General features: G+C 52.0%; 10 protein-coding genes across 10 annotated transcripts; 5 read left to right on the top strand and 5 right to left on the bottom strand.

Annotated features, from left to right (window-relative positions):
• Nucleotides 1-1659: 1659 nt before the first annotated feature.
• LAESUDRAFT_715859 (uncharacterized protein) lies at nucleotides 1660-3914 on the top strand (the record flags this gene model as incomplete). Its single annotated transcript, XM_040907204.1, has 3 exons — nucleotides 1660-3467; nucleotides 3581-3779; nucleotides 3825-3914. 3 exons carry the CDS (start codon nucleotides 1660-1662, stop codon nucleotides 3912-3914), a joined length of 2097 nt encoding a protein of 698 aa, XP_040761673.1.
• Nucleotides 3898-5153, bottom strand: LAESUDRAFT_751348 (uncharacterized protein). The gene is made up of 3 exons (XM_040911660.1): nucleotides 4871-5153; nucleotides 4507-4800; nucleotides 3898-4450 (listed from the first exon to the last, which is right to left on the bottom strand). The coding sequence occupies exons 1-3, from the start codon at nucleotides 4883-4885 to the stop codon at nucleotides 4133-4135; spliced, it is 627 nt and encodes a 208-aa protein (XP_040761674.1). The 5' UTR covers nucleotides 4886-5153; the 3' UTR covers nucleotides 3898-4132.
• Nucleotides 5154-5377: 224 nt separating this feature from the next.
• On the top strand, nucleotides 5378-7339 carry LAESUDRAFT_683130 (uncharacterized protein). The gene is made up of 7 exons (XM_040905817.1): nucleotides 5378-5543; nucleotides 5597-5888; nucleotides 5939-6060; nucleotides 6113-6687; nucleotides 6736-6846; nucleotides 6894-7032; nucleotides 7082-7339. The coding sequence occupies exons 1-6, from the start codon at nucleotides 5513-5515 to the stop codon at nucleotides 7002-7004; spliced, it is 1242 nt and encodes a 413-aa protein (XP_040761675.1). The 5' UTR covers nucleotides 5378-5512; the 3' UTR covers nucleotides 7005-7032; nucleotides 7082-7339.
• Nucleotides 7340-7683: 344 nt separating this feature from the next.
• Nucleotides 7684-8693, top strand: LAESUDRAFT_728637 (putative cyclase). The gene has a single exon (XM_040909476.1). The coding sequence runs from the start codon at nucleotides 7722-7724 to the stop codon at nucleotides 8403-8405; it is 684 nt and encodes a 227-aa protein (XP_040761676.1). The 5' UTR covers nucleotides 7684-7721; the 3' UTR covers nucleotides 8406-8693.
• Nucleotides 8694-8733: 40 nt separating this feature from the next.
• Nucleotides 8734-9723, bottom strand: LAESUDRAFT_728638 (uncharacterized protein). Its single transcript, XM_040909477.1, has one exon. It carries the CDS (start codon nucleotides 9678-9680, stop codon nucleotides 9219-9221), a length of 462 nt encoding a protein of 153 aa, XP_040761677.1. The 5' UTR covers nucleotides 9681-9723; the 3' UTR covers nucleotides 8734-9218.
• Nucleotides 9724-11830: 2107 nt separating this feature from the next.
• Nucleotides 11831-12699, top strand: LAESUDRAFT_761531 (uncharacterized protein; the record flags this gene model as incomplete). The annotated part of the gene is made up of 2 exons (XM_040912937.1): nucleotides 11831-12058; nucleotides 12115-12699. The coding sequence occupies 2 exons, from the start codon at nucleotides 11831-11833 to the stop codon at nucleotides 12697-12699; spliced, it is 813 nt and encodes a 270-aa protein (XP_040761678.1).
• Nucleotides 12700-12713: 14 nt separating this feature from the next.
• LAESUDRAFT_728640 (uncharacterized protein) lies at nucleotides 12714-13989 on the bottom strand. The gene is made up of 2 exons (XM_040909478.1): nucleotides 13281-13989; nucleotides 12714-13215 (listed from the first exon to the last, which is right to left on the bottom strand). The coding sequence occupies exons 1-2, from the start codon at nucleotides 13878-13880 to the stop codon at nucleotides 13096-13098; spliced, it is 720 nt and encodes a 239-aa protein (XP_040761679.1). The 5' UTR covers nucleotides 13881-13989; the 3' UTR covers nucleotides 12714-13095.
• A 134-nt stretch (nucleotides 13990-14123) lies between these two features.
• Nucleotides 14124-18011, top strand: LAESUDRAFT_728641 (DNA repair helicase). The gene is made up of 17 exons (XM_040909479.1): nucleotides 14124-14314; nucleotides 14371-14473; nucleotides 14530-14678; nucleotides 14732-14868; nucleotides 14919-15271; nucleotides 15320-15399; nucleotides 15449-15544; nucleotides 15639-15738; nucleotides 15789-16177; nucleotides 16234-16291; nucleotides 16351-16449; nucleotides 16509-16642; nucleotides 16705-16875; nucleotides 16931-17080; nucleotides 17138-17215; nucleotides 17272-17560; nucleotides 17629-18011. Exons 1-17 carry the CDS (start codon nucleotides 14174-14176, stop codon nucleotides 17814-17816), a joined length of 2715 nt encoding a protein of 904 aa, XP_040761680.1. The 5' UTR covers nucleotides 14124-14173; the 3' UTR covers nucleotides 17817-18011.
• Nucleotides 18012-18058: 47 nt separating this feature from the next.
• LAESUDRAFT_715866 (uncharacterized protein) lies at nucleotides 18059-18497 on the bottom strand (the record flags this gene model as incomplete). The annotated part of the gene is made up of 3 exons (XM_040907205.1): nucleotides 18059-18166; nucleotides 18219-18414; nucleotides 18481-18497. 3 exons carry the CDS (start codon nucleotides 18495-18497, stop codon nucleotides 18059-18061), a joined length of 321 nt encoding a protein of 106 aa, XP_040761681.1.
• Nucleotides 18498-19443: 946 nt separating this feature from the next.
• Nucleotides 19444-21557, bottom strand: LAESUDRAFT_728643 (uncharacterized protein). Its single transcript, XM_040909480.1, has 10 exons — nucleotides 21444-21557; nucleotides 21154-21386; nucleotides 20915-21101; nucleotides 20826-20857; nucleotides 20646-20730; nucleotides 20524-20591; nucleotides 20374-20394; nucleotides 20210-20307; nucleotides 19721-19888; nucleotides 19444-19662 (listed from the first exon to the last, which is right to left on the bottom strand). The coding sequence occupies exons 1-9, from the start codon at nucleotides 21496-21498 to the stop codon at nucleotides 19735-19737; spliced, it is 933 nt and encodes a 310-aa protein (XP_040761682.1). The 5' UTR covers nucleotides 21499-21557; the 3' UTR covers nucleotides 19444-19662; nucleotides 19721-19734.
• Nucleotides 21558-21688: the final 131 nt, after the last annotated feature.

Raw genomic sequence — 21688 nt, forward strand, 5'->3', positions numbered from 1 at the left:
GTGATTTCTTGCGCTGGTGCAATCTTTTCAAGGACCTGATGTGAAAGCTAAGAATCACATACACACTTCCAGAAGTTCCAGCAAAGCCATCCCCTCCCGAAGGACCCTCCGCTTGTATCAAACGAGGTAATCAATCGACTCGTCTTTGGCACCGCTATCTTGCAACCATTGATGAGTATTCGCTTTGAAGAGCACTGTTCGTCACCGTATAATGAACGTTGCTATTTCGGCTGATTTTACACTGTTTAAGTGCTCTGGTTTAAAACTGGCATATCATCATGCGGGTTCCTATCAACGTCGGACCGTCTCTATCGGACGACTGATGATGAAGTTTCACGAGCGGAAGCTGTATCTATTCAAAATTCTTCTCCATAGCAGGCTCATGGTGTACTGTGGGCATTTGCGGTGCAGTGGCAATGCACGGTGGCGGAGGGAAAGCAGCACGGGTGGGCCATTTCGTGATTGGGCAGACCTTGAAGTAAGCGCTCAACACAGTCTTCTGCCTGGCAAATCGTCCATACCATTCAAGCGACTTCGCCAGTGTCCAGGGGGCCGCGCAGCAAAGCCTACCAGTAAAGTCTCTTGGATTCGAAGCAGAAGGGGAAAGATTTGTGTAACAATAATGTTTGTCTCGGTCCTCGGAGACCAATGGCAGACTCCGCATGTGACCAGGCGAGACGGTGCAGTAGAAGGAGTTTCTGACATGCTAACAGCGGTGTAAGGGCGTCGAATCGCGAGTAGCATCATGCTCGGCTTTCCGTCCTTAAACGAAAGTTTTGCACAAAAGACTCCGGAAAGTTCCAGAAAGTGAATGAAATATTCTAGCCGAGAGAAGGGCTTAAAGGATTTCCCTGACATGTCGTTCGTACTGGACGTCATTAAAAACCCTTCATGAGCTTACATTTACATAACATAGCTTAGAGCACAGTGAAATATGGTCTGAGGTCTCGATACCCTGTTAATTGCAATATTTAAAGCAGCTCAGGCCACCGCACGTGGAAGTTGTCATTTTAGGCAACACATTGATGTTCTCTTGTGTTGCCGCCGTCAGGCTATGTTTCCTGTGCATTTTTACATCAGGGAGTAGCATAATAAACCTTTCATAACAGTATCCTCGTTTTACCCCTTCTGCTCCGCATCGCAGAGATGTTGGCTCGTGTGGCGGTCCCCGGGCACCAGCAAAGTAACGACCAATTTGCCGAATTTGGTGCATTGCTTGGAATGGCGCAACAGCCTCCGTCCTGCCTTGAACCAGACCCAAACACCATTCTGCTCATCTCTCGACATCGTCGCCGTTCGGCTCGCTCGTCGTGCAGGCTAACCAGGCCAACGTCCAAAGCGGGCTGGGCGTAGTCCGAATCGTTCATCGCACACTTCCGAACCGACCTTCTACCGACAAGCGTGCGGCTATAGCGGCTTTTCATTCATTTTGAACCCAGCACATGTTCAACCATCCTTTTCTCTAGTTCGCCATCAACGAACGTCCTCGGCTCGTCCTCGACTCTGGCGAAAGACGCACCAGCACAGGCCGGCCGAGACTTTGGGGCGTTTCCTAAGCAGTAACCACCGCCACTCCAACATTCACCTTTCCTCTCTCGTTCCCTCACAAGCTTTCTATTCAACGCTGCCTGGCTCACCATCCGAACGTCTTCAGTGCCGATGGCTGTCGTCACTCGCTGTGACGGTCAGTGTCGGCAACTGATCCCGATAGATTGGTGGAGAAGCTCGTTTCGGTCCATTTCTTGGACATTTGGCCGCAGCCAGCAACGACCCTCACGAATACCATCCGTCAAACCCATCCTGGCCGGTTCTGGCGAGCTCGCCAAGCCGCCCCACTATCATGATCTGCTCTACCGCACAAGTCACAGGGAGAGGAGGATGACCGTCTCACCCGCCGACCTGGAGCTCAATCCGGATTTGGCTGGGGTGAGAGGTGTGGAACAAGTCATCGGTCCATACGAGATCGACGAAGGCATACGAACGCTTCCTGAGCGAACATCCACAGAATCGCCGGAGCTTTTCACGGGCGACCTCGACGAGGATGAGCTGTCCCTCCCGCAGAAACAGTGGGGAGACCAGATGGAAGCGTTGCTCGGCGGCGTCCTCGAACGCCTCTCGAGCTCATTTCAGCTCCTCGCAGTTGCCAATGGGAATCCGGATAGGACGTGGGACTTCAACGTGCTCGACAGCCCACGATCCGACACCGTGGAGCTGACCGATTCGGAGACGTCAGTTGAGTCTGACATGTTTCCGATAACCCCACGTGCAGGCTTTGCGCTCGTTCCTGTGCAATACACAGGTTCAGACCACCTGCTGGAGTATTCGTCGCCGCAGCCAAGCAAGCCGCTGAATGCTTCCGCAGTCAGCTTCATCCCATCCGTATGCACACCGCCCCCCGCATCCAGCTCTCGCTCGTCCAAGTCGGACCTGCACTCGCCTTCGCCAAGTCGCGAATTCGCGTTCCCGTCGTTGTGTGCGAACAATCCCGCTGCATCACCTGCCGCGCATAGGCGGTCGCTGTTACTGCAGAAGGACAGAGACGGATTCTACCATCCCATCGACGGCGATTCCTCTTCATTTTCCCCGGAGGATCGTGGGAGCACTCTTGCGTCCACTCAGAGCATGACCCCGAGTCGAGCGTCGGCAGATCTCCTTCCTGCGTTCCTAGCCGATGACCCGAACATGGGTCGATCCAGGGGGCGCAACACGTCGCGGACGAGGGAAATCGTCGACCGGCTGCGGTCAGGACGCTGGAATGGCAAGAAGACTGCGTCGAAAGTGGCGGGTGACAAGTCCGCTCCTGGTGCTGCGCCTGCTGCAGTAAATAAGCAGGAGGATGACATGGATGCTGTGGCGAAGGCAGACCGAAGAGAAGGAACGCTCGACACAGGTTCCGACGTTCAAACGCCTTCCGATGCTGATGGATGGATCCCGGGACCACCCTCTGAGCGCATCCATGTCACCGAGGACGGGTGGATTGCGGGTTCATCAGTGCCATCGTCTTCTCCTTCAAACATCGCGAGCAGCACTAACACCTCCACTCCCGCGCGACCCTCTGCGCGATCACGCGGTCACCGGCACAAGCGCTCCACGAGCACTACGAGCTCGTTCTCGGGTTCGAGCTCGAGCGCCTCCTTCTCGCCAGCCACCTCCGTGTCGAGTTTTGGTCCACATACGCCCCCTAGCACCGCACAGCCGCACTTCCCACCTCCATCCGCGATGCCGGTGGCGCCATTCCCAAGCGCTGCGGTTGGCGGGTTCGCTCCGCCGATGGCGCAGGCGCAGTATCTGCAAATGCAGATGCACATACAACAGGTGCAGGTGCAACAGTGGCAGATGCACGCGCCGAGCCTGTACTACAATCCGGGCGGGTATTCGCCCTATGCGGTGGCGCCTATACCGATGCCAGCGCAGCCTGTTATGTATGGTGCGGGTACCAAAGGATTGAATGTGCTGGGCGTGCAGTGGTGAGTGTCCGAAGTCTGTTAGTGGGAGATAAGAGCTTATTGCCTGTGGTCATAGATCGATATCAAGCACCGCTCAATCACAACCGTGTTGGAATTTCCTTCGTTTTCTGTAGTTACTATCTCCCAACTCTCAGCTATGCTGCCAGCATGGACGTCTTGCTATTCACCTATTTGCTGGTCTCGCTTTTTCACGTAACATCACAATATCCTCAGCTTGAAGCTCACGGGTTTGATGTAGATGGTTCATTCGCCATAATTAACATGATATGCAAACTCCCGATACTCGTCTTCTTGTGTTATACATCCAATGTTGTACGTCTGGAGAATGCGACAATGAATTTGCATTCTGCTGCACAGCGATGTCGAGTACGGGCGCTGCACAACGGTGCCAGAGATGAGTCGGCCGATGCCCGAGCAAAGTATCTCGAACGTGAGCAGACTGATTGATACGAATAATTGCCATGTTTATGGAAGCAGTACGACGGATTTCTACAACAGCACACCAATATAGATAGTACGACTCGACATCAATGTACGGAGATGTTCCTGCTTTATACAGGTTTAGAGCTTCGGATGAACATACATGTACACCTCTGAAAACATAGCCTTGTCAGTACTTTGTTTTGAAAAGGAATCAGCAGTCGTAAAGTTATGGAGACACATCGTCAGGCATCATCGACTCGCCCCTTGCCATCGCCTAGGCGGGATGATCGGAGCTGCTTGGTGGGGCGCCTGGGCGGCAAGGCCGGCCCTCCTTGAGTCCCGTCAGAAGTGAGTTGCGTTCTGAAAGATGGTGGTATCGGACGTGAGGTCGCGCCACGTCGACGACCGATGAGGAAGTCATTGCGAGACAGTGACGATGTGGCTCTGGGAGGATCTCCGGAAGCGGCGAGGCTCTGTAATAAGGCTTCAAAATCCTCCTTGGCAGATAGAGGCACATCTGATCGCGAGCGAAGATGAGAGAGGAGATGTGCACGAGTATACTGGGAGTGTATAAGATCAGACTCAACATTTTGAAAATACGAGTGGCTGCGCTCACCGAGCCTCGGTCTTCGGTCAGATCCACTTGAGGAACGGGGGTAGATTTTCCGGGAAGGGGCGGGCGACGGACCTTGGGCCGCAGAGAGTGCATGCGAGAGCTTGATACGGGCGCTTCGTACTCGGCCGTCAGCGAGATGTCTCCGAACGCACTGAGCGTGTGCTCATCGTCGGTCTCTCCGTCCTTATTATAATCGGCGGCCGGTGACGGCAGATGCGGAGATCGGGCCTTTGTCAAGCGAGGATATGAGGGCAGGCTCCGGGTGGACCGGTGGTTGCGGGTCCTCGCTGGAGACTTTGGAGAGCAAGGATGATATGTGACGGTAATGAATGAGCAGGTCACAGTGAACAGATGAGGTACTCACCTTCTGCGGAGACATGGAGTAGCAGTGGAGGGTTGGGAGATAGGAGGATGTGGTTCTTTGCCACTGTGATAGCCTCCTTTATATCTGTACGTCAAACCGTGGCCACATCCCAAGGCTGCCTTCGCGGAGAGTGAATTTGCCGAACTGGAGTGGCCCATTTGATTGTGATATTCCATCGCTGGCCGCTCTACGCGAGACATGCATTCCGGCAATAAAACGTGTCTGGCCCACCATCAGCCGGTTGTTCTGAAAACGTAAGCCGTTCGGAGAGAACAAGCAATCCGCTCATGTGCCCACAGGAAGTACACGGGATGAGAAAGTCGGCTTCCCGAGCGCATTAGCCAAGTCTGGATGTGCTGGAAGCCCAAGCGAACATTATAAGTTTGGAACAAGACACGCGCTGCACACATGCGCTCGGCTGGCCAGAGAGAAGTGAAACAACGCGGTCACGTGATGCAACGTGTTCAACGCGTCTGCTCTTCAACTTTCCGCAATATCCCTTTCTCGTTTCAATCCCAGTGCCATTAGTCGGACACTTTCAGCTTTGTCTGAATCTGTCTGAATATCTACTACTTGACTTATCAAAAAAGGCCTCACCGCAAACAGGTTTTGACAGGGACTTGGGCTCCGTCAACGTTGGTGATGGATTCACTATCTCATCAGTTCACTACCAGTAAGTCCTTCATGCTTTATCGACATGTTGAACACTTTCATAAATCCGGCAAGGCGAAAGTATCCCGCAAGGCACACTCAATGTTTCAACTCACCGTTTACTCTACCGAGGCGCGCTGTCCCTGCCCGACTCACACCTCCTCCTCGACGGTCTCAGTTTCACTGCTGCTCTAAAGAGGCCCGGGGAGTCAGCGAATACTATCTATGACAGCTCATTTGATCTGTTGAACCACCCTCTTGCGCTGGCTCTCGAGAGCATGCGTGGCCGGCCGAGTCTCCACTTGCTCGGTACCGTCAAACTCGGCGAGGTGTGGATTGATGAGAAGAGTATTGGAGTGGTTCAGTTGTGGGTTGTTAACAATTGCTCCACTGACGTTTGCTAATGATGCCTACAAGAGATGTGCACCCAAAGGCCGCGCTCAGCAGGCTGTATTTCGAGAACGTCTTCTGCCTCGAGCCGATCATTTCGAAGGACGGGAAGAGTGAGTATGGTGTGCGAGTGAGCTTGAGCGACAGCAGTACGTTCTTTTGTTTACTCCTACTGCGTATTGCAACTATCCTCCATCGTAGACGACCCAAGCTCCAGCGATATACTCATCTATGCGCAGCTACAATCATCGGATCTCGAAGAAATCGAAGCAAACCATCTAGACAGCCCATCCACTACGACCCTGCCAAAGATACTTCGTCTTCTCGTTGCTCGCATCCTTCCAGGACCTCCCCCGGTACCTGCTCCACCACGGCCGAGGCCGGACGATCCAACGCCGCGTGTCCCTTCCGTGTTCTCCTCTTATGTAAATACGAAGCACAAAAGAGAAGGATCGCCTTCCACGGCAAAGCGGAGCAAGATTAGGGAGAAGGAGAAGCGAAAGGAGTTTGGGAATGCTACTCATACCTTCGAGAAGGGAAGAGAAACCATGACCCGCCCGTTAAGGCCTCCAAGCTCTGCTGCACCGAACAAGGGCAGTAAGAATGCAGATTTCAAGGTTCCTCAGGTACCTCGATTCGTGGGAACCTCATCCACGCAGCGCGACGAAAGGAAGCGAATTAACACGCCGAGAAGTATGGCTGAAGCAACGTTCGACATGTTCGCCGTCGGCGACTCGGTATCATCCCCTGACGAGCAGGAGAAGACTAACAAGACGGTCAGCTTCATATTTTAACGGTTCTTAACTAAATTAAACCGATTGCAGGTCATCAAGAAAGCCGTCGTGCGCTGCCTCGCGGACCATGCCATCAACAAACAGCATCCAGAATTCAATGATATCTTCGGGCATGTGTACCAGGGGACGTGTTTTGCGATGGTAAGCCGCTTATCCGCCCTCCAGATTGGTGTTCATGATGTCTCCAGAGAGCGCAAATGCGCAATGTGCCGGTGGATTTGTGGAATGTTTACAAGTTCGTGGATGCACATGCGAAGATGTACTTGCACAGTGGAAGCGAGGGCCCTGGGCCAACATAGCGTTCATAGAATTCATGTATTGGACGATGTAAGTGATCTTTCTGGACATTGAGAACGATAATTGAGACAGACTCAAGAGGAACATGAAGGATTGAGAATGCCGCCAGGATGCATCCGCGATTACTTGATAAGCCACAGCAGGATGTACTCTCACCTGCAGTTTCCTACGGATGTTTTTATTTCTATTGCCGCCCGCTCTATGTGCTGCTATTGAACCTCGAGGAGTTGCTCAACATCATCCTAGCCAGCACTACAAAGAGTGCAGTGATTTCTCTTTTGAAAAAGGAACGGAAGTTTGTGGTTTTCTTTAACTCTCCCCTGCTGCGAGATCCTACCATTTTTAAATTAATAAAGGCAATTTGGTGCAAATTAGCACCCAGAAAAGGTACCAAACGAGCCTTTTCCATTTTTGGGAAATACTGAATTATTCATTTCAATTTTGATGTCTGTCCTGCAGCTCGGAGAACCGGTACTTTCTTTGCTGTGCACGTAAAAGGTCTTTATGGGTTCAGCATGTATACATCATAAACATGCTAACATGATATGCCATAGAAGCGATCTCAGGGCATATGTACATAGGTCAGCGTTCATACCGCGTTCGCTAAGCGTTTGTCACGGCGCGAAACCATCTCACGTCTACGTCTGCTGCAGTCTCCCGTGGGCAAACTCGACAGAACCCCCCAGGCTCCGGATATCCTCGTCTGACGTCTGCATGCTATGGCGGAACACGTCGATCTGTCTCAGAGGCTCGATTCCTGCTTGCCAATCTACCCTGGCGATCCACCCTTCAGCTGCTGTCCCGCCCTGACTCTCGCGAAGGACGGCGTGAACGTCCATGCGATCTCCATGGGATCCCACACCGGCACACACATCGACGCGCCTTACCATTTCGTCGACGGGGGCGCACGAGTCGACGAGATACCGCTCTGGCGCTGCATCGGGCCAGCACTGGTGGTGGACGTGACCGGCAAGCGAGCCCGAGAACAGATCTCATGGGCGGACTTGCAGCCGTTCGAAGACAAGATGCGCGAACGTACCGGCTTGAGCGAGGGGCTCATTCTGCTGATACGTACGGGATGGTCGCGCTATTGGGGCAGCTCGGCCTACTTTGACCACCCTTACGTCGATAGAGACGCCGCCACACGGATCGTCGAGCTCGGTGTGAAGGCTATCGGGATCGATACTCTGAGTCCTGATATGACCTTCACGGACCCGGATGTGCATGGAACGTTTGATGTGCATCATATCATACTTGGCGCGGGAGGTGTCATCGCGGAAAACCTGGCGAATTTGGAGAAGATCCAGGAGGGTAGTTGGATCGTCAGCATGGTCCCACTCAAGCTTGCCGGGTGCGATGGTTCTCCGGTCCGCGCCTTTGCGACACCACGGGCGGTCTCTTGAACACGACATCATTGCAAGTGCTCCGATTGCCAACGGTTCAGAACACAAGGCTATACCTCTTAATCTGGGTGCAGAACATGTCGTAAACCGAGAGACCCTGGTGGACTTGGATAGGGCTCAGGAGGGCAGTTGAATCATGGCCCATGTCCCCGGTGATATATATATATTGGCTTAGATGCTGTTGACGTGGCAAACGCGTGGTTCAACACCTGAACGCGGTGGTCTCATCCTTGCACAAAGGTCTGCGTAATCACAGGAGAATGAAGGACGAAAGAGGATCATTATGTACGTTCGGTGCTAGCTCGCGACTCAACCCAAGGCTAGAAGCCTCCGTCACTACATTCATACAATTTACGAAAAATCGGCGGACATTATCTTATCTACGGTTTATACCAGTGGCACCGGAGCGCGGCATTGATATACTGGCAGCATTTTCCAGCCTTTCCAGCATGAAGATATCGTGTTCTTTGGCCATAATCGACCTTCGGTGGACACCAGGCGCCCACTGATCAACTAAGCTATCGTTGAGCATGCTTGAATACCTCCCCTTGCCATCTGCATCTGCCCAATCGAAGTCGACCAGCATTGCGCGCCCAGAAGGCAACAACAGTATGTTTGGTGGGCGCAAGTCACCAAAGACGATATTCTCGGCGTGAAGTAGCGCCACATCTTTCTTCACGTCAGCGTATACGGTCTGCGAAATATGATTCCAACAGAGCTCGAGAGGCTATCCATCGTGGATGCGGTCCATCACGACCATGCATAGGCCTCCGAGGACCTGAGAGCATGCATGGAGGGCTGGAGCCAGACCCTTCACAGCAAGCAAGCGATGGGCTTCAGGGTTGTAGCGCTTGGTGGACTTGACCAAAACCTCCCTTTCAGCTCTGACGACGGGTTCGCACCAACGGGAGGTGGTTGCGGCATCATCGCGAGGTAGAGACCGTGACAACGCTCTGCGTCAGTCTTTACAATTTCAAGAGCCTTGTTAGTGCGGGAGAGCTTGCTCTTGAATGTTAACCTGGGCAGGGTCCTCCCCGAAACAGGCGTCGGGTCTGGGAGGACGACTGCGGTCAGATCTGATGGTGTGTTATTCCGCGCCTCCTCATAATGTTCGCGAATCTCCTTCGCGGAGACAGCGAGAACATGGAGTATACGCGCGAGCTGCAGGACGTTCTCCTCGCCGTCGAATCCGAGAAGAAGGCCTAGCGAGACCAACTTGTCAGCATAGATGCCGTCCGTGAAGATCGCAGCGGAGATCTCGAGGCGGTTTGCCATCGTGCCGATGAGAATGATAGGGCAATTGGAACACTGCATGACCGCCCGGTACTAAAAATGACTGCGTCAGCTAAGACCGTATTTATAGAGTAGGAGCTGACAAGCGCACATCAGGTAATGTCAACATCTTCCTATACATAAGGATGCCCTGAAGCGACGCGTCGTCCTGGCCGTTTTCGTTTTTGCCTTCGTATACAACATAAACGGGCGTACCCCAGCGAGTGTCGGGGCGGCTTTCTCGTTTAAAAGCCGATGTTGCCACTGGCCCTCCGCTCCCAAGACGTCGTCGATGATGGTCTTGAGGCTTGTCTCCCGATCCATCTCCCCCTCGTGGAAAGTTGCGAGCACGATATACTCGTGGCTATGCCTAAGGTACCAGGCATTGGGCTCCACACTGTCGAGATGCTGGAGGCGATCACTCAGCCGAGCCAATTGGGGACTAAAAACCGAGGTAGGAGGCCCATAACTCAGCGCGGGTCTGCCGGCATGGACGACATTGTAAGCCGCCTCGATGTCTTCGGGAGTGCTCAAGCTGCGTTTAGCAATCAGTTGTCAAAGGAGCATCTGAAAGTACCTTCTAGCACCGCCTTGCCTTTAACAGCGGAAAGCTCGTGGACCCTATCGCGCTCTTCCAAAACTAGAGGAATATATAGGAATGGAAGCAAGCGTTAAGTTTCATGGTGTAGATCGCCTGTATAATCTCACACCTGCGGCAGTTAGAGCCGCAAGACGGACGGATTCGATATCCGGTTGCTGCTCTCCAAAAATACTCTGAATCGAGTCGATTAGCATATGTGGCTGCAAAGAAGCCAATTTATCCTGAACTTTGAAGTCGTTCGTGCAGGTCTGTGAATGGCCGTATCTTCACATCGAGAGGCTGATTTGTGCATGAGCGAACGGTAGAGACATCGTTACAGAGTGCTGTTCACAGCAAAAATCTTGATATCATCGCGGCCGATGCTCTGACATTCGAGCTCGAATTTGTGTCTTTCGCAGATGAGGTCTTTGACATCAGCGAGCCGCACTGTTGGTGTAACCTTGAGCTTGACGCATTGAATAGAGAAAGGGATGCCCGGGTCAAAAGGACATAGACGAGTTCTAGACGAGTTCGATATCCACGGTAATCGCGATTAATCAGTGACCTTTTTTTTTTTGGCATTTATTTCTATCCCGCGCTATGTGCGGCGTTTAAAGTAGGTGTGGTACAGGAGCTGGCGTACACTACAGCGCGACGCATCTCAGGGGAGGTCAGTGACCTCGAGGTTCATGTTCAAGCTCTGGTATGCAACAGAATCTGCTATATTGCCATAGAATTTTATCAGTATTGAGAATATGTATCCCAGAGCTAGGTAAAATATGCGATAACAATATATGACGTCAACAAATCAAGCCCTAGATTTGTAATCTTCTGCAACACTGGTTGGGACAGGTATAAATCCATTTTACAAAGGCAAAATGGCACCAGTTGACATTTGCCACACATATTACAGCGTGAAAAATTGCACTCCGTCTGCAGTGTCTGCAGGGATCTTCGTGCAAACATGCAGGCAACTAATAGAAGTGCCGTGTGCGGGAAATTTGCACAGGTGGCCGGACAGAGTCCTCGCGGTGCTGATATGTTCATGTGGTCCATAACGGCATGCAAGAGCAAACAAGGATCGATTGTCTAGGGCTGAGCGCTGAGCCGCAGTCATTTCCGGATCGTGTAATAGTAACAAGCCCAGACTGTCGTAGAATCGTAGAACTGGCACTGCCCAAGTATGACGATCTAGCTCACGCACACCTGCGTAAGATTGCAGTGCTCTCCATTCCGGCAGCAGTGACACGCATGTATCAAGGTTCTAAACAGAGCATCGCATTTGGATCCGAGACACTGCCCAGCATCGCCGCATCGATTAACGAAAACGCCAGTGTTGAGCATATAACTCAACGCGGAAAAGGACAGCGATCAAGAGCTTAATACCCACGTACGCAAATAGCCCTGAAGGCATCAGAGAACAATTCACCGACTGTCGCGCGGCGCGTGTCGCGATATAAGCAGCGCACAATGGTCGGGGCCATAGCAACTCATCGATGCACGCGGCGCCCTGCAACGTGCCTCATGTCCGGCGCGTTGCGAATAATTAGGTGTGGCCATTGCAGAGCGGGCCATGAAGCGCAAGCCGGCTAAGCAGGCACTGCAAACACAGCAACAATATGCTATTGTCGTATTCCGCTCATCGTGTCCCTATAATAACGTGCGCGACAGACTGAGCACTACGACCGACTCCATGGAGCGAGAGACGACTCATGAAATGAAGATCCCTACGATTATTATCACGCCCCCTTTACCATCACCGACTGCATTACCGAACTGCATGCTGGCTGCTCTGGAGACGGTGGGTTCTGGGTTCTCATATCCGTGCAGTGCTGGCCGCTGAAGATCGCCGAATAGATCGCATGCCCGAAGGCTACCGAGGCTACCCACCTATCCGAGAGTGCACGGAATGCCATCATCACAGCAAACAAAAACGAGCTGTACAGAAATGAAAGCGAGAGAAATGACAAGGCTCTTCCGATTCCGCGAGCTACAGAAAACGTCACTCGCACACTCAATACCGACAAAGGAATGTATAGGAAGAGCCATCCCGCTGCGGGCTCGACATCCCAAAATTGCGAGGATGACAGCGACTGGGTCATCATACCTTTCGTGCGTGCTCGACCGGGCGCTTGGAGTCTACCAAACGCGAGCTACATGGCGCATGCCGAGGAGAGCACCCACACAGCGCTGAATCGGCGTGACGCCTCGTGCAAGCATGATCAAAAGAGCACGCACCGCACCACAGTCAGTGACGGAACATTAGCTGATTCCGCGACACATCCTCTGCCTCGGAGGATCCCTCGGAACCACCGCAGGCAAGGCAACGCAGAGTGGCGCTACGCCATCTACATCAGCTCTGCGGTCTGGCCGACGGGATCTCGTCCCATTGGCCACAAACATTTCAATGCAGGACGTCTTTTCAAGCTTGGTCCCGGCTGAGCTGAGGCGAACGAAGCACTGACAAATCTTGGAAGGCGCTCGGGGCCTCGTCGTTGACCGCGTCTTTGGGACACGAGAACCCTACGATAGAGTAGCCACGGTTAATCACCGAGACTGCCATGAAACAGGAACGGTAATGAATCGACTACTGTACATCATGAGCTGAGTCAGCCGCTCGTACAGGACATATATTATGCGTAAGGACTATTCAAACATACCGCGCAATGTATGCTAGTGCGTATGTTGTCCTGAGCTAGGGGTAGTTCAGCCCAAATCCTGCCATTGGTCTATTCAAAGTGTACAAAGGCAATGGTCGACTGTGTCGGGCACGAAATTTGAATACACGAGTAATCAGAGAGAGCGGGACGACTATTTCCAACGGGGTAATTGCTGCTTTCATGCTGGCGGACGACGTCGGAACATTTGCACCACTGTCATGCGGGTAGGCTCTACGACTCGACGCGAGAAGGCAGGGGACAGATAGAGCGAGAGTCCGATTCTCACTGGTAGCATCATCTATCGAGGACAGATGTACGATAGTCATTTTAAAAAACCCCTCGCTTGTTGGGAATAAAACGTACCTTGGTGATCCCATACGCAATTACGGCATTGACAAAGTCCCCAGCTGCTCTTTCAGATACCCAAGTTCCCCAGACATCGCGCCCATCTTCTGCATTGACAGCGACGCTCGCCCCATCCGTGTTCTTTGAGCTCTCAAAGCCAAAAATACCGTATCTCCTTCCCACATGCTCTGCCCATCGCATGCCTTCAACTACCGATTCCCTGCCCCTCGCTACCATCCAGCCTACTTCCGCCGATGAGGCTGGATCGGGTGATTCGAGAACGCTTTCCGCCTGTTCGGGAAATGCGGCAAAGAGCCTGTTCCCTACATCGAACGTCCGCGCAAGGAAAAAGAAACCCGTAAACGGAAGAATGGCAGTAAGCTCGTGTAGTACAGCGAACGATACGATCAGTGAAGAAATGGGTGTGCGTGTTCGCTCCGCCAAGGTGTTAAGTGCTTGTCTGTAAGGTGAAAAGCGAGATTGAGGGGTCAATGGAGGTTGAGAGGCAGTGGAAAATCTCCTAGCAGTATGTACAGCGGCAAAAGATGATCGATCGCTTCTTTGCAGGAAAGGGTGCTGAAAAATGTGGGAAATTGTAGAGAATGTACAGGACATCATGACTGTATGCGGGCACCAAAAAGCTTCTCTCAAATTTAAAAGAGCAGGGTGGTACACATATAAGCAAGCTCGGAGGAAAGTGAGTAGATGATGGAAACGGGAGAGAGACAGAGCCTTGCCAGCCAGGCCACTTAGCGCGCAAGGAGCGCGTCTATTCCCAAGGTATTGCACGTGATCGTGAATCGATCAGTTTAACTCTCAGCCACTGACGCGTGGATTCCTGCGCTCTTTCTTCTTGCTGACGGTCTATTAGTTCTGTCCAGCGACCATTTTTCAGTATACCTGGCAAAGTCATGACATTAACATTGGAAACTCCCCTTTCTTTCCCTGCCTTTCCTTTTGTCCCATACGAGATCCAGCTCGAACTGATGCGGCATTTGTACGGCGCAATAGAAGGTAGAAAGGTGGCCATCGTGGAGAGCCCGACGGGAACTGTGCGTCACAAGATCGCTGTTATTTCCTGATTCCGAATTGACAACGTTTCTGGCAGGGAAAGACTCTTAGCCTATTATGTGCATCATTGACTTGGCTAGGTGACGAGAAAGAACGAGCACAGAGAGGTAAACTGGCCGAATATACGACTGGAGATAACGGTTAGTTCATTTTAACTTGCTTGTTTGAACTGAAGCACGAAATACTCCGAGTTCAGGACCTGACTGGGTTTTGGCTCAAACTCTGGAACGTCGCCAACGTGAGCTAGAAGCAGAAGAGCGGGAATCTGCTGAACGACTCGCCAAAGCTCGGAAAAAAGAAGCGAAAATGAGGAAGCTTGCCAATGGCAGAGTGAAAAAGAAGCTTGTAAGAAATACATTCAACCTTCGCATTTGGGATGTAAGTTGATGCACCTCAAGAAAGCGGCAGCCAGAGAAGAGGCAATAGAAGATCGAGAAGATAGTTCATACCTACCAGATTTGGATGATATCACATCTAATGATGAGGACAATGAAATGAGCAACGTATCTCCGGAGGTTCGGCGATTAATGCACATGTAAGTACCGAAGTAGATTCACCGGAGTGCCACTCAATCCCGGCAGTTAGACTACAACGAGGTGCGAACACTCAAGGCATTGATGCAGAAAACGAACCAGTGTGCACCAAGATCTACTATGCGTCCCGAACGCATTCTCAGCTTGCACAAGTTCTGCACGAGTTGCACAAACTACGCATTGCATTGAATGTTTCCATAGCATCCTTGGATACAAATTCTCCGACAGATACTCTGAACAGTTTGAAACGATCTTCATCGCAGCTGGAGGAAAACGACTACGACGCAAAGGAAGGCGCTATCGCGCGTACGGTATCGCTAGGTTCGAGAAAGCAGTTGTGCATCAATGAGGACTTGCGAAAGCGGACAAAGGATCTCGACGAGGCGTGTCGACAATTGCTTACAGGTGCGAATGGTTGGACTCAAGGGTGCATGCAATAACGTTACTGGTTAGAGAAGGGAAATCGTAGGTGCCCATACCTCCCTCCTCCGGAGGAGGATTCCCACATGCTTGATCTACGTGATCAGATTTTAGTATGATTCTCTGCAATTTTGATGTCGGTACACTCATCGCTCCCTGCAGGCCACTCCAAAGGACATCGAGGATCTACTTGTGACAGGACATAATGCCGAGACATGTCCGTACTTCGGCTCGCGACGAGCCATTCCCCAAGCTCAAGTAAGTGAAATTACCATTCCAATTCATGCTCGCGCACGCCACTCACCACGCAAACCTGTTTATGCTATGCCTTGGTGTCATATGTGATTCACAGCTTGTGTTGCTACCGTATAATCTCCTACTCCAGAAGTCTGCCCGAGAAGCACTTGGAATAGATCTCACAGATCAGGTCGTTATCATCGACGAAGCGCACAGTCAGTCGTCTCCATACACCGTCGAGTGTCTTTAGTGATTGTACCGACAGACTTGATATCGACTCTGCTATCGCTCGGTACAACCCGCCTATCCCTGCGCACCCTGTCAACTGCACGCCAGCAGCTCTCCGTCTACGTGTCCAGATTCCGCAACCGCCTTACAACTTCGCACGCCCTGCACCTCATTAGATTGACGGGGCTGCTAGATGCCCTGCAACGGTATGCCGAGGACTGGAGCACAGGACAGGCACATAGCAATGCTCGATCAGATATGCAAAAGCCCGACATGAAACAGCAATCTGGGGTCAAGAAGCAGGACGCTAAGCTGCATGTTCCTGGCGTAGAGGTCTTGACACCAGGGGAGCTACTGCAGAGACTTGGTCGAAAGACAGAGGGTGTGAACCTGCTCGAGGTCGAGACCTATCTGCGCAAAAGCAAGGTGGGATTTGAAGACCGTCATTTGATCGCGAGGCTTAATGTCTTGATGTCCGGCAGATAGCACGCAAGATATCAGGATATTCGGTCAAGGCACTGGAGAGAGCAGCCGGCCAAGGTTTGTAATTTCCGTTGCGATATTCAGTGGCATCACGGTCTGTCGTGCTGTTTCCACAGACCCTGTAAAGTTGGCGAAGATCGCTCGGCTCTCCAACACTACACCCCCTCTGCACTCCGTGGAAAGCTTCATCACAGCGCTCACGGCGCCAAACGATGGTGGGCGTCCCCCCTCCCCCTTAGACCTGTATTCATTCACTCTTCTGGATCGCTCCCAGATGGAAGAGTCACTCTGTCCCTCGTAGATGGTCAAGTGGAGCTGAAGTATCAACATCTGAACCCCGCTACTCACTTCCGTGACGTTGTTGACGTCGCTAGATCTGTAGTATTGGCAGGCGGTACCATGTCGCCCGTGAGCTCCACTGGGATGCCCTCTCGTTTCCTATTCGGCTAACGCCACTTCCGGGCTGCCAGATCTCTGACGTAGTGAACCAATTGTTCTCAACGCTACCGAGTGAACGCTTATCCACATTCTCATGCGGTCATATCATCCCTTCAGCAAACCTACAAACGCTGGTGCTCAAAAAGGGTCCACGGGGTGGCGACCTGCAGTTCAAGTATGAACAGCGTGGCAACCAGGCAATAGTACGCGTGTGCACTTATCTGCGCAATGCTCGCTAAGACGCTTCGGGTTATACAGATTGCCGAACTGGGGCAGGTTTTAGCAAACCTGGTTAACATCGTGCCCGCAGGCATGGTCGTATTTCTCCCGTCATATAGCTTCCTGAATGCTGTCACGATTGCTTGGGAAGGCAGTGGTTTGATGGGAAAGTTCAGAAGCAAGAAGAAGGTGAAGGGGTTCTTGGTAGGATGTGACAGATCCTGAGCTAATAACCACGATGCACAGGTGTTTTCGGAACCTCAGGATAGCGCACAGGTGGAGAGCATCCTGAGGGACTACGCGGCAGCAATCCAGGCCGCAAATGTAAGTTTCTCTTGAGTTCAAGTATCAGAGGATGCAGTGATCAACATACCTCTCAGAATTCATCAGCGACTTCCTCGGGCGACGAGAAGAGGAACGGTGCATTACTGTTCGCAGTCATCGGCGCGAAGTTATCGGAGGGTTTAAACTTCACGGACGATCTTGCACGTGCGGTCGTCATTATTGGACTTCCCTTTGCCAATCTTGCATCCCCTGAACTTCGAGAACGTATGAACTACGTCAACAGAATATCACAGAAGCCAGCCAGTGTGAACATCGCTCCCGGAAAGGATGCAGCGACAGAGTTGTATGAGAACATGTGCATGAACGCAGTCAATCAGAGCATTGGTGAGCCGTGGACACGTTGCCGCAGTTATCGATGGTCGAATTTCATCCTCATGTTCTTTCGTCTGTAGGGCGCGCCATACGTCATAAGAACGATTGGGCATCACTTATTCTTGTCGATGCTCGTTATGCCTCCACTCGCATCAGGAGCAAACTACCCAAGTGGATCGAACAGAACACTGTTGTCACGGAATCCTTTGGAAAAACTATCAAAGAATTGGGCAGATTCTATAGAGATAGGAAGGCGAGATCGTCGTGAGGCATGAAGCTTCGAGACGTTCTTGGTGCTCCATATCGCGTTGATGGAGGGGATTACAGAGGTGAAACGAAGAGGATCTTACTGCAATTGTGGACGGAAGATTCAGTCAATGCTGACATCATAGACGAGGTACCAATATAATTGAGCCTGTAAATGGCGATTGTACTATGAATGACTGGGCCCACGACTCTCCAAAGCTTTCGAGTCATTCGGAACGAACCGTGAGCTACAGCGCCATGGGTTCAATAGATGCGCCCAGAGTCGCGCTCAATTGCACCCCACCCTTGTCGCTGACAATCGTCGCAGTAGTACCGTATGAGATTCTGGATGCGTTGCACTTCCTCATATACCTAGACAAAAACGATTGAGAATGTGAGTGAACAATTATGGTCAAATACATACCCTCGGGCAACCACAGTTCTCCGAGGAATGCATATGAGCCTTGCTCAGACCGCAGGTCGGTGACCCGCAATCCACCGTGTTGCCACTTTCGAAGAGTTTCACGTAATGCTGACGAGGAAAGTCAGCCACGGCACCATCCAGGTACATAGGCGGGTTGCTCACGTTGCATGGCCCGTAACGGTGCTGATTGCCCCAGCTATGAAAGACGCATCAGATGTTATCGCGTCCTCAGTTGAGAACGGTCAGTGCGACCAAGGCTCACCATTCCGCTTTGCACATGGTAGAATGTAGGCGTAGGTTCGAAAAAAAAGTGTAAAAGTCGATGTCGAAGCAAGTAGCAGATTGCACAGAACGTCGGTCTGGGGGCTTACCATCGCTCGCCATGGTACTTATACATCCTTGAAATGAAAGGCGGCAGACTGAATACACTGACTGCAATACTTAATCAACCGAAGCAACTCCTCAAGGCCTGCCGATCCTAGCATGGGCGGCAAATCCGAGCACTGCATGAGCCAAGGAACCGGATCTCGTGTGATATCTGCGAAGCCAACGGATCGGAGGGCGGAGCAGATTGAGCGGACAAATGCCCGAAGAGGGCACGATCAAGGCACGTTTTGGAGGCCGATGGAGTTCGCGGACGTACGCGAGGTGGCCAGCTAGCATCTCGAACCAGTTCACCCAGCGTAGCGCACGTGCAATGCGGCATTCATCAAACCATGCACAACCGCCTAGCGACTACCTGGCCTCCGAAGTCCTGCCCGAGCTGTTCTGTAAGGTGGGCGGTCTGCGCAGTATATGCTCGTGTCAGCATGGATGATTGTTACGAGGGTAGATTGAATGGTTTCAGCGTAGCCCGCTTGTCGCCGTGCTAGCCATCTAGATGAATTGTAGACGTCATCGTCCAGACATCAAGTGGGAACAGGGGAGATGGTGATCAAGCCATATTGAGCAATGCGAGCCGGCTCTGTGATTCTTGTACATGTCCTATACGTCCGCTTTTGCGCAATTGTTCAGCATCGACCGGCTGACGTCTTCTCACCCGAAGATGAAGCAGCGCGCTTTGACTGAGGATAGGGTTCGCAACTCAAGCACTCAAACGGCACGGAGCCCATGGCCAAAGCTCTGGAAGGCCCGCCGCCGAAGCCAGCACAGCTTTATGTCTTCTCGGCGGGTCAAGAATCGGCCAGACGGTGGTGCGGCCCTCAGTCCGAACAGCGCAGCACAGAAGCAAGGCATCCAAATGCGAGCTGCAACATCAGCTGCATCGATAATATTGCAAACAACACGTACTGATACACAGGCGAGACACCGCTCGAACGCTCAAAAGAGCATGCAAGTCGCCTTCCAACACCGTTAGACCTAAACATGCGCATTCCTCACGCCCCGCTGCCACCGGCCGCATCACACGTGGATAACGTACGCGTGGTCAAACGACCTGCCTGCACTGAAGCGGTTCAAGTCAGAACCAGTGCCACGCAGCGAGCGACACGGACATCACTTACATTACTCGCTTTCTTCACTGTGGATACTCGTAGAAGCCCTTGCCACTCTTCTTGCCATACCAACCTGCATCCACCATGCGTTCGAGGAGAACGCTCGGGCGATACTTTGAGTCACCGGTCCCCACGTATAACGTCTTCTGAATTGCAAGGCATGTGTCCAAGCCGATGCTATTGTGTATAACCAACGTTGTGAGGAGTCGGGGAAAATATAAAACAATTGAATTGAATCCGCGGCGAGCCGTAAGCGACGAGTTTCAAGGAGGAAGAACATATGGGCGCCACAAGGATGCGTTGATGCGGGTAAAGTTTCCGTAAATAGGCCGCAGAAGTGCAGCGATCGATATCAACGGCGACAACGGTGCGTAGCAGGTGCAGAGGGAGATTAGCGATAGGGGTGAAAGAAAAATAGGGTCAGAACTGTCGCAATCGAAATGCGAGTCGCACACCCACAAGTCAGCTGTTAGCGTGTGAGCACTCAGTAATTCAAACGTCATGGCAAGGCAATGCTCACCTAGCTGAAGCGGACCCATCGGATGGTTCATGCCGAGCTTTAACGTCTTGTCAATATCCTCGCGCGTTGCGACACCCTGCCAGAACAAACCGCACACGTAACGTCATGGAGATATGGAAGAGTGATAGTATAAAAAGCGTACCTTCTCGAGACACATGATCGCCTACAGTCGCAGTAAGTAGGAACGCAATCAGCGGAGTTCGGAACCGAAATCATGATACACAGAGGCCCAAGGGCAGGAGGTTCGCGATCGGGATCAGGTGGCATGAAGTCCGTGATATTTCGCACGTACCTCGTTAATGAAAGGCATGAGGAGAGCATTCCCCACAAATCCTGGTACGTCCTTCGACGTTGTCACCTCTGGAAGTGTTTCATGAACATCTGAGACAGTTGTGAAATGCCATGAAGAAGTACCCTTGCCACATGCGACCGCAAATGCTTTCGCGCGATCGACCGTTTCTTGGGACGTTTGAATAGCGGCAATTAGTTCAACGAGTTTCTGATCGTTATCAATTATGCATGGTGACCCGTGCACACGGAACGTTAGGGATGCACATCAATGCGAACTGTATACCGGAAATGAAGAACACGAACCATCACTGGGACCGGGTTAAAGAAATGCAACCCTGGGCATCCGTTGACATCGTTGACATTATCAAAGAATGAACAAGGAATCGGCTTACCGACGACACGACCGGCACTCCGTTTTGCGTCCTCATCTGCGGCATTCTTCCCTTCAGGGACTGTTGCTGCAGCAATCTTCGTAATGCTAATAGAAGACGTGTTGGAAGCAAGGATAGCGGTCGGTGGGAGCTCTGCAGCCAGATTGCGGAACAATGTCTGCTTCACTTGCAAGTTCTCCGATACTGCCTGACATGGCAGATGAGAATAGATTGAAAGGCGGACAAGGCACATTCCGCACCTCAATGACCATGTCAACGTCCCGCATGCCCGACACGCCCTTATCCACATCGATTGTCGACACGCGTTCTCGCGCCGCTGTTGCCTGCTCCTGGGTGATCTTCCCTTTGGACACGTCCTTCGCCAGGAGTTTGTCCATGAATTTGAGACCATTCTGCACCTGACTAGCTGAGCGATCGTACAGCATCACAGGTACACGAGCGTGCAGAGCTGATACATAGGCGATTCCGAGACCTTGAGATTAATGCAATTGATCAGACAGGCGTAGACACAGGATGCACGAGTACCTACCCATCTGGCCCGCGCCGAGGACACCAAGAGTGCGAATGCCATGAGCAATAGACATACCTGCTCGTCGTCGTTTTCGTTCGCAATGAAGCTCTCCAGCTCAGAGAATAGGCGGAATATATTATAGTCGTTCCCCGCGAAGGCGAGGTCGGGTGCAGGGCGCATCACGAGGACCCCGTGGTCAATGAAAATGGCATGATCTCCAACTTTCAGAAAAATAGTCGAAATCTTGGGAGAATTCTAGCCAA

The sequence above is a fragment of the Laetiporus sulphureus genome, assembly GCF_001632365.1.
Source record: "Laetiporus sulphureus 93-53 unplaced genomic scaffold LAESUscaffold_36, whole genome shotgun sequence".
NCBI classification, from domain to species: Eukaryota; Fungi; Basidiomycota; class Agaricomycetes; order Polyporales; family Laetiporaceae; genus Laetiporus; species Laetiporus sulphureus.

What these genes read in the sequence shown, in the direction of transcription:
- LAESUDRAFT_751348 (XM_040911660.1), bottom strand. An exon ending in TGACCGAAGACCGAGGCTCG is followed by an intron (nt 4,451 to 4,506) that starts GTGAGCGCAGCC and finishes ATACACTCCCAG; the next exon opens with TATACTCGTGCACATCTCCT.
- LAESUDRAFT_683130 (XM_040905817.1), top strand. Translation starts at nt 5,513, where the DNA reads ATGGATTCACTATCTCATCAGTTCACTACCA. An exon ending in ATCTCATCAGTTCACTACCA is followed by an intron (nt 5,544 to 5,596) that starts GTAAGTCCTTCA and finishes AAATCCGGCAAG; the next exon opens with GCGAAAGTATCCCGCAAGGC. An exon ending in AGTGAGCTTGAGCGACAGCA is followed by an intron (nt 6,061 to 6,112) that starts GTACGTTCTTTT and finishes CCTCCATCGTAG; the next exon opens with ACGACCCAAGCTCCAGCGAT.
- LAESUDRAFT_728637 (XM_040909476.1), top strand. Translation starts at nt 7,722, where the DNA reads ATGGCGGAACACGTCGATCTGTCTCAGAGGCTCGATTCCTGCTTGCCA.
- LAESUDRAFT_728638 (XM_040909477.1), bottom strand. Translation starts at nt 9,680, where the DNA reads ATGGCAAACCGCCTCGAGATCTCCGCTGCGATCTTCACGGACGGCATC.
- LAESUDRAFT_728640 (XM_040909478.1), bottom strand. Translation starts at nt 13,880, where the DNA reads ATGATGTCCTGTACATTCTCTACAATTTCCCACATTTTTCAGCACCCT. An exon ending in TTGCGTATGGGATCACCAAG is followed by an intron (nt 13,216 to 13,280) that starts GTACGTTTTATT and finishes TGTCCTCGATAG; the next exon opens with ATGATGCTACCAGTGAGAAT.
- LAESUDRAFT_728641 (XM_040909479.1), top strand. Translation starts at nt 14,174, where the DNA reads ATGACATTAACATTGGAAACTCCCCTTTCTTTCCCTGCCTTTCCTTTT. An exon ending in CCTATCTGCGCAAAAGCAAG is followed by an intron (nt 16,178 to 16,233) that starts GTGGGATTTGAA and finishes GATGTCCGGCAG; the next exon opens with ATAGCACGCAAGATATCAGG. An exon ending in CAGCAATCCAGGCCGCAAAT is followed by an intron (nt 17,216 to 17,271) that starts GTAAGTTTCTCT and finishes CATACCTCTCAG; the next exon opens with AATTCATCAGCGACTTCCTC.
- LAESUDRAFT_728643 (XM_040909480.1), bottom strand. Translation starts at nt 21,498, where the DNA reads ATGTCTATTGCTCATGGCATTCGCACTCTTGGTGTCCTCGGCGCGGGC. An exon ending in TGCGGTCGCATGTGGCAAGG is followed by an intron (nt 20,592 to 20,645) that starts GTACTTCTTCAT and finishes AAACACTTCCAG; the next exon opens with AGGTGACAACGTCGAAGGAC. An exon ending in CGATCATGTGTCTCGAGAAG is followed by an intron (nt 20,308 to 20,373) that starts GTACGCTTTTTA and finishes TTGTTCTGGCAG; the next exon opens with GGTGTCGCAACGCGCGAGGA.